The sequence below is a fragment of the Polyergus mexicanus genome, unplaced genomic scaffold, assembly GCF_030449975.1.
Source record: "Polyergus mexicanus isolate NDT 795.1 unplaced genomic scaffold, iyPolMexi1.0 SCAF_18, whole genome shotgun sequence".
Taxonomy (NCBI): domain Eukaryota; kingdom Metazoa; phylum Arthropoda; class Insecta; order Hymenoptera; family Formicidae; genus Polyergus; species Polyergus mexicanus.
The window spans coordinates 3,930,635-3,943,204 of NW_027223338.1; the positions used below are offsets into that span (position 1 = coordinate 3,930,635).

Here is a 12,570-nt window from a genome sequence, read left to right on the forward strand (position 1 = left end):
GTTATGTTAGCAAGCTTTGCTTGATTCTTGCCGGCAATCTGCCAGCTTAATCGGTAATAACAACTCTTGTACCAAATTTGTAGCCTTTTTGCTGTCAATAATTTGTAGCAAGCACTTGGCAATATCTGTTAGAACAGACCTGGCTGACTGGGATAATTTATAAAACTCTTACTTTCTCGAACATACGCGCTCGCAAAAGCGGACCTGTTACACAATTCCTATTTGCTCTTAAAACCAACTCTATGAGGAGTAACTCATTCTGTACTGCTAACTGTCATTGTAGAATGCCCTTAACATTTTTTTCTATAACACTTAATAAAGGAAGTATTATTGAAAAAGTCTAGCCAATCAGCGTCGACCTTTAGCCGCGCGCCTGAGTGTGTGTGAGCGCTCCGTCGCTACGGCGATGCACACTAACATACGGGCGGCTCACTGACGTGCTAAAAGTCGGCGCTGATTGACCAGACTTTACTCAATAATAACTCCTTTTTTAAGCGTTACAAATATGCATTAAAAAAATGATACAGGATTTTTCTGTTTAGTTTACTGTATTCTAGAATCTTATCCCATACAGCACCGCAAGATTGCAATAACATTGCAGCAACATTTTTCTGCAAGATTGCAATATTGCAGAAACATTGCAAAATGTTGCTGCAACGTTGTTATGATATTGCAGCAACAGTAAAATGTCCGCCTACAGAAATATTGCAATATAATATTGTAGTAACATATATAGCAATATAATATATATGCAATAATGCTTTATGTATATTTATCGACATAATATCCTTAACATATGAAAAAAATAATAAGAAATTAGGCCTATAAGAGTCAGGATCTAGCGTGTATATAGTTTTTCTGTATTATAATAATAACGAAATTATAAAATGTAAATTTTTCAGTACACATTCGACTTCCTTCAGTGACAGAGAATATCTAAGAGAAATAAGAAAAAACTCAATTTGCAATTGTGTAAATTCACAATTTCTTTGTATCCGAAATATTCAGATATCCGGATGCAAAAAGATTGTGGTGAATTTACGCATACAACGAGTTTTTTCACATCTCTCTTGTCTTTATATAATCTCAAAATTTATTTATTAAAATCTGAAGTATCTTGCATATTAGAAAATTATTATCAAATTTTTGATTTTATATAAGAATAGAAACTATTAAAAGAATTCTTAATCCAATGTCTGAGCCCCTGTATTAGGGTCATATCATACGACTTAAATTAACAAAAATAGTTATTATATCTTTTTAATCTTACTAGCCGCTCTTTGTAAACTTTATATAATCATCATGATTAAAAATTAAATGCGGAATAGATAGCGCAACATGCACCGCATAGTGGTAAACGAATGAACTAGCGGTTATTGGATACTTTTTTTGTAATATTTTCGGAATATTGCTGTAACATTGCTAAAGTTATATTGTAAAATAATGTCTTTGCAATATTTCTGCAACATTAAACTGCAATATGCAATATTACAATGTTGCAGCAATGTTCTTGCAAGCTTCAGTGCTGTATGGGATATAATCAGAGAAGCGACATCGTTACCTCATGCTTCCCATGATCGCCATGTAGGTCCCGCAGTTGTCCATGTGTAATCTAAAATGTCTTAAAAATGTCTCGGAGATATTCAAAATGGTTTTTTTTTAGAAAATAATATTACAAATATACTTTTTTCTCACTTACGACCCATACAGCATAGAACATTGCAATTACATTGCAGTAATATTACAATCTTGCAAGTTGCAATGTAATATTGTTGAGACATTATTGGAACATATAACTGTAATATTTTATGAGAATGTTACAGCAACATTTCAAAAACATTACAAAAAACAGTTTTCGGTAATCGCTAGTTCGTTTGTTTACCGCTACGCGGCGCGCGTTACGTTATCTATCCCGCATTTAAGTTTCAATCACGATGATTACATAAAGCTCACAAAGAGCGGCTAATAAGATTAAAGATATAACTATTTTTATCAGTTTAATTTATCCGATACAATCCCAACACAGGGAATTCAGATATTGAACTGATTGTTCAGTAATCGGATACATAAATATCCAAAAAAGTCAAAATTATTTGTTAATTGTCTATTTAAGATGTAAAATAGAGTCTAATATCTATATAAGTAAAATTTTAACTTTTATGAATGAAATTATTTAATCACTACTATTTTCTTAAACTTGTAAATTATATATAAAATAGCGATGTTAACTAGATAATAGGAAATTGTTAAATAGTTTCCATTCCTAAATAAAATCAAAAATTTGATAATAATTTTTTAATATACACGATATTTCAGATTTTAATAAATAAACTTCAAGAATATATAAAGACATCCAAGAAAGAAAAAACTCGTAATTGCGTAAATTCACAATCTTTTTTTCTTATTTCTCTTGGATGTCTTTATATATTTTCAAAGTTTATCTATCAAATTTTAAGGGTTCTGCATATTTGTAGCAACGCATTTCAATATTACAAATACATTGCACCGTAACATTACTGTAATATTATATCGTAATATTTCTAAGTTGCCGCAGACTTGCAGTAACATTACAGAAACATTTCGCAATTTCCATGCAATATTACAATGTTTCAATGCAAAGTCTATGCAACGTTTCTGCAATCTTTCGGTGCTGTATGGGGATACGCCGGTTACGATTAATTTGCACGTAGGATTCATTCTCTCTCTCTACATACAAACTAACCGCCAACATAGGACGCGTTCACTTAACGACCAACACTTGCGAGTATTATCTGTCTTTGTTTAACTTTCGGTGAACAACAAAGATAAAATGATACGTGAGCGTGCGGTTGTTAAGTGGAACGGGCCCGTAGCGGTCAGCCAATCAGCAAGCGGAACGCCATTAGTAGAAATTGGTACCAATTTAGAAAAAAAACTTGAGCTTAATAGCGAAAAAGTGCGAGGCCAATGAGCATTTGTTTGTTGTTATTATTTCTATTGTTGTTTGAGTTATCGAGTTTTTTTTGTGGCACAAATCAGCACAAACATAGCAGAATACAGCACAGTTAATAAAAATTCAAAATTTGAAAGGGGGGGCTAGCAGAAATTTGGTTTTTTCATTTTTTCTGGAAAATGCTTTATGTTATTGAATGCTTTATGTTACTGCGGTTTGCGGCACAAATTAGCACAATTAGCACAAAGTAGCACAATGCAGCACAATTAAGAAAATATAAAATTCAAAAAATGCGGGGCCAACTTCACACACGTTATATATTATGCCAGCCAATCATGAAAAGGCTGATTGGCGCCTCTCTCTCCTAGAGGCTCTCTAGGATACCCTGTATATATAGTTGTATAGTTGAGAAACTACGCAAACTGCACGCAGTTTATCAAACGGTTTTAGAAAGTACTTTACATATAACCAAAATATTTAATGCCATTGCGAAATATCGAACATTATTTGCGCGATATACGTTGCCATGTCGCAATGCGCATGCATAATTTTTCCGGATGGACAGTCTAGTATGTATGTGTGTGTTGAATGTGACATTTGATAATTTCTACATTTACACTCAGGTTCGAATAATGGATACATGTGAATCTGTTGCTAGTTAATGATCTGATTAAGTGTAATTGAACAGATGAAACAGTTGTGAAATATTGGCCATTAAAATACGTGGACGATATTGAAAAAGAAAGTCATGTCCTGAGTGCTCTAATGGCGACGGAGGAGCATAAACGCTTAGCTGATATAGTGAAGAAAACTCACGCTACATTGCGCATCGAATGTCATCAATATGGCGCCGCAATTGCGTGGGAGCACCATATAGCGCGAAATGACGTTTTGCAGGTTCGTTTGTGCGCTGCATATAAAATTAAATTTTATAATATTTATTAGATAATCGTAAATTTTGTGGATCGATATGAGAAGTAAATTTTACATAGTATCTTACTGTAATTTCAGAATTACGCTACGTCTATGCGGAAATTGGCCACTACGTATTGGGCGGACAATAACCGGAAAAATGGAACGTATTGCAGGATGGAATGGATAAAAACCCAATGCAAGGAGTATTTTCTCAATGGTGGCAAAGAGAAATACGATAAGAGAGAATGGGACATAAATGCAAAAATGACTCTAAAAAAATTGGACGATGAGAATCGTACGTCCGAAGGCAAAGACATCCGTATAGAAGATCAATTAGTAAAGTCTTACGAGCGGAGAATATCGATACTGGACGTAGGAAGTTGTTACAATCCTCTAAGTGTCGAGGATACATTTGACGTTACTGCGATAGATCTAATTCCCGCAATAGAAGAAGTTTTTCGCTGCGATTTTTTAAACGTTGCGATCGGAAGGGAGAAAATTCTCTCGCTGGATGCGCGTGAGATTCATCAGCTATCCGTGAACTCGTTTGACGCCGTGGTATTTTCCCTGTTACTGGAATATCTGCCGTGTCCGAAGCAAAGATATATTTGCTGTAGGAATGCGTACGACGTATTGAAAATTGGCGGCTTGCTGATAATCGTAAGTCCGGATTCGAAGCACGTCGGCGCGAACGCAAGGCTGATGAAGTCTTGGAGATACACGCTGAGCAAATTAGGATTCATGAGGATCAAGTACGAAAAGCTACGTCACATTCATTGTCTGGCGTTTAGGAAATGCGCGTGCAAGAATGTGGCCATGCGATGGTGCGAGTTGCAACGTTTTTCCGAGGACGATAAAAGATATATATCGGAGACAGAGATTTTCATCCCGCAGGACTTTCAGAACATTTGTCCCGAAGGAAAACAAGGAAAATTAGATGAATACGATAAAAGCGATTTAGCGAGGATTTTTTCTAAGTTACCATTTGATAATGAAGCATCAGTTTAATGATCTGGGTCCATCGCCCAAGAATTAAAAAGCGTCATCACAAACTTGTAATTACCTTGACATTAAATATAATTAAAAATATATAAGGTATATTTTACAAAAAACATGTGTTACAAAATTGATTATTATGTTTGTAAGAATTGTAAGATATAAAAAATAAATTGTATCTTTTTAAAATTTGCGTTGTTAGAGACATAAGTATTGCATCATGAGCGCCAGGTGGCGTTAGAATCGAAGAAAAGTTTTGAGCCAGAAGTTTTTTCTACATATGAGATAATCGGTGACTTCCTTCCTTCTGTGCCGTCTGCCATCTTGAAAATTTCTTTCTGATCGTTTCCTCTTGTTGGTGCACGTGGTTCGTATAATTTCTACTTAATAATCTGCTGTATCGGAATATTTATTTTGCAATTGTGATTGTTCTAAATTATCAGACATTTCAATTATTTTTTTACAGTTAGTGCATACATGCAATCAGCAAAATTTATGTAGAACTAATTTTAATAAAGAGAATAAGAATATGTCTCTAATTATAATTAAAAAATGCATGTAATAATCGTGATTGTTACAGGGAATCCAAAATGTCTTCGCATTTGAATTGGATGATAATCCGCGACAACAATGCTTTCCTTCTTAAGAAGCGTAATATCAAGAAGCCGTTTTCTACGGTTTGTAACTCGCAAAGTATTACAAACATTATTACCCTAACAGCACACATGTCCAGAGGACATCCAAAGACTATCCAGAGGTTATCCAGAGAATGTTTAATATCCTCTGGATGTCCTCTGAATATTCTCCGGATGTCCTCCAGAGAAGGCATGTTGTTAGGGTAGTTTTAGAAACATTATTAATTTCAATTTTCAAAAATAATTGTTAATAAAATTATTATTTAGATTAATTACTGTTTAGGAATCCAACAACTTGACAAATCAGAGCAGCTATCGCTACTCTGGTTTGATTCATCGTAAGAGTGTGGGAATTGTAGATACTCCTGACAAAAAGGGATTCACAGTTGTCTATAAGAAAGCCAAGGCAGTCAACAAGCCTGCTAAAGCTACTGTCAGGAGTACAATGAAAGCGGGAGCTCGTCGTTCCCTTTATAAATTAAAGACATTGCTAACGAAAAATAAGTATCGTGTAGATCTTACTAAGGTATGTGAATTAATTGTCTTATATTAAAGTAATTCTATTTTATTATTAATATTATCAATACGATGTTTTGTAGGCTGCACTGCGACGAGCTAGCGCTGTGTTACAATCTCAGAAACCCCTTCCTGCTAAAAAGACACGAATTACTAAGAAGGCCGATTAATTTGTATACTTTATTAAATATATGTTTTAACATAATTTATTATGAACGACATATTTTTTGTGAAGTAAATGTGCTCTAGCTTTTTGAAATTACTTGTTTTGATATATTATATTATTTGCTTGGATGAATTGCCTTGCGCACCTTTACTTTGCAAATATGTCTGGTGTTATTTTTTAATCAATATTTCCACAATATATGTTTTTGGTCATATAATAACAATATTGTATATAGGTGAGCTTTTATATATATTTTGTGTAATGGAGAAAATACTAAATTATAATAATTTTTTTTATGTCATATTTTTATTGTCATTTATTATGATACATTTATATATCTTCTATATAAAATTTAATTTTTTTTTAAATTTTTAGATAACTGGAGTTAAGAAAAACATATTCCTGGTAATTGAAATTAGCCTACAAGAGAATTAGTTATTAGGTAACTTTTATTTGAGATATATATATATATTTTAAATGACAAGATTATTTTACCTACCAAGATTTATGAATGCCATGATTTGTATAGTATTTGCTAACTGATTATTATTAATATCAATTTAAAATTTAAGTAGAAAAATAGCATTCTTAACTAATATATTTATTTTATTGTTTAGGTTTTAGGTTGTGCCTATACACGATTTCACAAGTCAAATGGCATTTTAAAATTGTATGAAGGTATTTTAATTCTTTTTATTTTTCCATATCATTTCCTATACATAAGAATTAAAATAAAATGATTATCACCAAGATCTCTGAATGCCATGATTTTACAATTTGTTACTTCTGACTTTATAAAATCATCTTAATAAAATTCATAACATTTATAAATAATGTTCTTTATTAACAAACACAGAATTTTTTATTTATGTTTCAGAGATTTGCCAAACTCATGGAATTTATGATCAAAGACTACAGGTAATTTTTATTGATTAGATTTCATTTTCTTTAACCATATAATAATATATTGTTTGAAAATGATGATAGAATTTTATCCACCAAGATCTATGAGTGCCATGATTTGTATAGTATTTGCTAACTGATTATCGATATCAATTTAAAATTTAGGTAGGAAAGTAGCATTCTTAACTAAAATATTTGTTTTATTGTTTAGGTTGTGCTGGTTCATGATTTCCAAGTAAAGTGGCATTTTAAAATTGTATAAAGGTATTTTAATATTTTTAATTTTTCTATATCATTTTCTATATATGAAAATTAAAGTAAAATGATGTTATAATTATTACCAACCTCTCTGAATGCCATAATTTTACAATTTGCTACTTCTGACTTTTTGAAATCCAATATTTATAAATAATATTCTTCATTAACAAACACAGAATTGTTTATTTATGTTTCAGAGATTTGCTGAACTCATGGAATTTATGATTAATCGTCAAAGACTACAGGTAATTTTTATTGATTAGATTTCATTTTTTTTAACGATATAATAATATATTGTTTGAAAATGATGATAGAATTTTATCCACCAAGATCTATGAGTGCCATGATTTGTATATATTTGCTAATTGATTATCGATATCAATTTGAAATTTAGGTAGGAAAGTAGCATTCTTAACAAATATATTTGTTTTATTGTTTAGATTGTGCTGGTTCATGATTTCCAAGTGAAGTGGCATTTTAAAATTGTATAAAGGTATTTTAATATTTTTAATTTTTCTATATCATTTTCTATATATGAAAATTAAAGTAAAATGATGTTATAATTATCACCAACCTCTCTGAATGCCATGATTTTATAATTTGCTACTTCTGACTTTTTGAAATCCAATAATATTTATAAATAATATTTTTCATTAACAAACACAGAATTGTTTATTTATGTTTCAGTGATTTGCTAAACTCATGGAATTTCTAATCAATCATCAAAGACTACAGGTAATTTTTATTGATTACATTTCATTTTATTTAACCATATAATAGTATATTGTTTGAAAATGATGATAGAATTTTATCCACCAAGATCTATGAGTGCCATGATTTGTATATATTTGCTAACTGATTATCGATATCAATTTGAAATTTAGGTAGGAAAGTAGCATTATTAACTAATATATTTGTTTTATTGTTTAGATTGTGCTTGTTCATGATTTCCAAGTGAAGTGGCATTTTAAAATTGTATAAAGGTATTTTAATATTTTTAATTTTTCTATATCATTTTCTATATATGAAAATTAAAGTAAAATGATGTTATAATTATCACCAACCTCTCTGAATGCCATGATTTTACAATTTGCTACTTCTGACTTTTTGAAATCCAATAATATTTATAAATAATATTTTTCATTAACAAACACAGAATTGTTTATTTATGTTCCAGTGATTTGCTAAACTCATGGAATTTCTAATCAATCATCAAAGACTACAGGTAATTTTTATTGATTACATTTCATTTTTTTTAACTATATAATAGTATATTGTTTGAAAATGATGATAGAATTTTATCCACCAAGATCTATGAGTGCCATGATTTGTATATATTTGCTAACTGATTATCGATATCAATTTGAAATTTAGGTAGGAAAGTAGCATTCTTAACTAATATATTTGTTTTATTGTTTAGATTGTGCTTGTTCATGATTTCCAAGTGAAGTGGCATTTTAAAATTGTATAAAGGTATTTTAATATTTTTAATTTTTCTATATCATTTTCTATATATGAAAATTAAAGTAAAATGATGTTATAATTATCACCAACCTCTCTGAATGCCATGATTTTACAATTTGCTACTTCTGACTTTTTGAAATCCAATAATATTTATAAATAATATTTTTCATTAACAAACACAGAATTGTTTATTTATGTTCCAGTGATTTGCTAAACTCATGGAATTTCTAATCAATCATCAAAGACTACAGGTAATTTTTATTGATTACATTTCATTTTTTTTAACTATATAATAGTATATTGTTTGAAAATGATGATAGAATTTTATCCACCAAGATCTATGAGTGCCATGATTTGTATATATTTGCTAACTGATTATCGATATCAATTTGAAATTTAGGTAGGAAAGTAGCATTCTTAACTAATATATTTGTTTTATTGTTTAGATTGTGCTTGTTCATGATTTCCAAGTGAAGTGGCATTTTAAAATTGTATAAAGGTATTTTAATATTTTTAATTTTTCTATATCATTTTCTATATATGAAAATTAAAGTAAAATGATGTTATAATTATCACCAACCTCTCTGAATGCCATGATTTTACAATTTGCTACTTCTGACTTTATTAAATTCAACAATATTTATAAATAATATTCTTCATTAACAAACAGAATTGTTTATTTATGTTTCAGAAATTTGCTAAACTCATGGAATTTATGATCAGTCATTAAAGACTACAAATAATTTTTATTTATTACGTTTTATTTTTTCACTGTATCATAATATAATGTTTGAAAACGATAATAGTTTTAGCCAGAAGAAGATGTATGAATTACACAGCCATGATTTATACAGATTTATGTAGTAGTACATACATTTATTTGCTAATTGCTAACTGATTATCATTGATAGTTTCAAATTTAAGAATAGTAGCAATCTTGACTAATATTTATTTTATTATTTAAATTGTCTGCGATTTCCAGAAATAATATAATAGCTTAAAATTGTAGATATTTCTCTATGATTCTTAAGCTTTTATATCTCCTTATATATAATCGAAATTAAAATGATGTTATAATAATCACCAAAATCTCTGAATGCTATGATTTTATATATTAGTATTTGCCATCTGAGAATAAAATTTTAATTTTGTAATATTTGAAGAATTATGTCTTTTTTTTCATGAGAAAATATTTTCCGTTTCAGATTTTATCTTCCAGATGCATTCTTTATCGAGAAGTTTTCATATTTTTTATTAAATCCATGAAATTGTATATTTGTAAGATTCAGAGAGGGGAGAGGACTTTTTAAAAGTAATATAATAATAAAATATTTAAAACAAATGTATGAAATTCATGTGATTATGATTAAATTTTCCATTAATAATTTTTAATCACAATTGCGCAAACTTTTTGATTACAACTTCCCTCTTATAGATTTAATATGTTTATCTTAAAATAAAAAATTATTCTCGAGGTCGGTTAGAATTATACAATATAAAATTTCCGTTATATATTTTTAGTCTATTAAATTAAACGCTGTTTATAGTGTCACAGAATCCATCAGTACAGAAAAGGTGCTCTAATAGATGTATTTGCACGAATAATTAATAGACGAGCGCTCTCCTAGGCTGATTATCCTGCGGCAGCGGGTCTCTAAAAGGACTCGCGCTTGCTATGTACAAGCTATTTCCTCGTCAGCCCTTTTACCCGCTCGATTCGAAGAGGGAAATCGTAACGCTTCGAAATTGTGGTTCGCCTCGTTTGCGCGCTGTTAACTGTACCGCTAACGAGAGACGAGGGAGGAGATCCTACGATCGCGTTATGACGTCTCCTCGCCGTTCGACTGAATAATACCTGAGCTCTCTCTGACTGTGTGCGAGGCTTATTAATTTAACTTGTCATTACGAATGTGCTTCGGCGACGCCGCAACTGCTGAGGAAGCTGTGCGTCGATCGATCGCTCGGAAGCGCATATTAGCATGTAAACGCTATTCGGGAATAGTAACTACTGACCGAGTTTGGGAATGTTTAAAGTTTAATATATACGCCGATATACAGGGTGGTCCTCGTAACTGTCGCCACGATTTTTAAGGCACTTACAATAATCTGACATAAAAAAGTTTCAAACAAAAGTTGGGTGGTTTCAAGGAGGCCATAAGATGGTGACAATTATTTGACCTTGGAAAATCATTTGAAGGTCATGCGAAGGTCAACTTTAAAATCTTAAATGGAAACCTCCATTTTTTACTGTATATATATTTTATTTATTATATATATTTTATTATTATATATATTTTTTACTGTATATATATATATATATATATATAATTATTATTAATTTGTTGTTGAATAGAAATATCGGTTTCAGATTTATATAATCCGAGACATTTTTTCTGCGATAATAAATAAATAAAATAATTTTATAAAAAGAGACACTAGAAATTCCCTTTGGTGCGAAAAAACGTGATAAAAATGCAATAAAAGCTTTAAAATGAAATCATAGCTTTCTAATCGAGATGATGACGCAATGGAAATGTTTAAAAAATCTAATTTAGAGTTTACGCATCAGTTCAGGACAAGATTCGGGATTTTTATTTAGCTTTTGTGGAAATATACGGAACAATATCCGATGACATTTATAAGAAGATATAATATTGGCAATATATATACGATACAATTAAACAGACTTTAGAAAGTAATGGCTGAAATTAAATTGCAGCGAGCACAATGAATAATGCTAATTTAAAATTATTGTTTTATTTATTGTGAATTAATTAACGCATATACAAAGAAGATGTAAGTATCATTTATAATAAAATTTCCGTAAAAAATGATTTATTATCCGAATGTGCCATATTTTCTGATAAATTTTGTGATAAATTCTACTATATTATCATACGCGTCTCTCTCTCTCTCTCTCTCTCTCTCTCTCTCTCTCTCTCTCTCTTTGTCTTTAGTGTACACATTTATGAATCACTCTATATATTTTTATGTTTTATATATTTATATTGTGTTTCGTGGGAAAAGGGCCATAAAGTCTCCCAGGAAATTATGAGAGGTGATATATACTATTATGGAATTTCACGGGGGGATGGAAAACGCTATTTCGCGTACTAGTGTTCCGAATTACGGCGATTTCCGGCGATGGCTATCCGGGAATTCGCGAATCCGTTGAAATTATGCCAATTAGTGCAATTAAAATTGGTCCGCGACTATAATTTGAATTTACAAATTGTCATTACGACCACGTGAATGCACGCGGATACGGGATGTCATTTACGAGCAAACAGACAAACCAATACATTGGCTTTTGATAAATAAAAAATTGCGACATATTCTGAGAAAGAATGGATAATTTTCTGTAGTAAAGAGAGTTTCCCCAGAGGATCGATTTCCCCTTGAGACTAATACGAAGGTTAACAACGTTCAAATATGCTATATGAACCGAAGACTCCGCTAAAATGATCACCCTTAGAGGAAAAAGTAAGAGAACCAGACGAAGAAGAGAGACTGGCAAGTGCAGAGGGATCGTCCCGTCCCTCTTGTTGGCGAAAAAAGAGAGGTCGACTCATGAATAATGCGGGGGTGAAAGCCGGCTGAAACAATTGCCGGGCGTCGCTTTACTCCAGAAATTACATCGTCAGATTTTCCGCGAAATTAAAACATTATACCGGGTGCCCGAGGTGTTCTTTAACCCGCCGACCGCAGATTTCTCACGGAACTTCTTCTCTACTTATTTTGTAATTTTTTTTATGCTTCTATAATTCTAAGCGTCGAGTATGGTA

The 12,570-nt window shown here is 31.0% G+C and overlaps 2 protein-coding genes and 1 long non-coding RNA gene across 4 annotated transcripts; all 3 read left to right on the top strand.

Moving 5' to 3' along the window:
• Positions 1 to 3,319: 3,319 nt before the first annotated feature.
• Positions 3,320 to 5,136, top strand: Samtor (S-adenosylmethionine sensor upstream of TORC1). Of its 2 annotated transcripts, XM_070310281.1 has the most exons (3): positions 3,320 to 3,829; positions 3,944 to 4,902; positions 5,046 to 5,136. In XM_070310281.1, exons 1-2 carry the CDS (start codon positions 3,698 to 3,700, stop codon positions 4,853 to 4,855), a joined length of 1,044 nt encoding a protein of 347 aa, XP_070166382.1. In that variant the 5' UTR covers positions 3,320 to 3,697; the 3' UTR covers positions 4,856 to 4,902; positions 5,046 to 5,136. The 2 variants fall into 2 exon arrangements, with proteins under 2 accessions (XP_070166382.1, XP_070166381.1); XM_070310280.1 differs by lacking the exon at positions 5,046 to 5,136 and having other exon boundaries at positions 3,944 to 4,963.
• A 3-nt stretch (positions 5,137 to 5,139) lies between these two features.
• Positions 5,140 to 6,199, top strand: Rpl28 (ribosomal protein L28). The gene is made up of 4 exons (XM_070310282.1): positions 5,140 to 5,210; positions 5,424 to 5,520; positions 5,762 to 6,004; positions 6,078 to 6,199. The coding sequence occupies exons 2-4, from the start codon at positions 5,434 to 5,436 to the stop codon at positions 6,162 to 6,164; spliced, it is 417 nt and encodes a 138-aa protein (XP_070166383.1). The 5' UTR covers positions 5,140 to 5,210; positions 5,424 to 5,433; the 3' UTR covers positions 6,165 to 6,199.
• A 204-nt stretch (positions 6,200 to 6,403) lies between these two features.
• On the top strand, positions 6,404 to 9,743 carry LOC138941232 (uncharacterized). Its single transcript, XR_011448141.1, has 13 exons — positions 6,404 to 6,602; positions 6,778 to 6,838; positions 7,038 to 7,078; positions 7,275 to 7,327; positions 7,519 to 7,566; positions 7,762 to 7,814; positions 8,009 to 8,056; positions 8,252 to 8,304; positions 8,499 to 8,546; positions 8,742 to 8,794; positions 8,989 to 9,036; positions 9,232 to 9,284; positions 9,477 to 9,743. It is a non-coding gene; the product is annotated as an uncharacterized lncRNA (long non-coding RNA).
• The last annotated feature ends 2,827 nt before the right edge of the window (positions 9,744 to 12,570 follow it).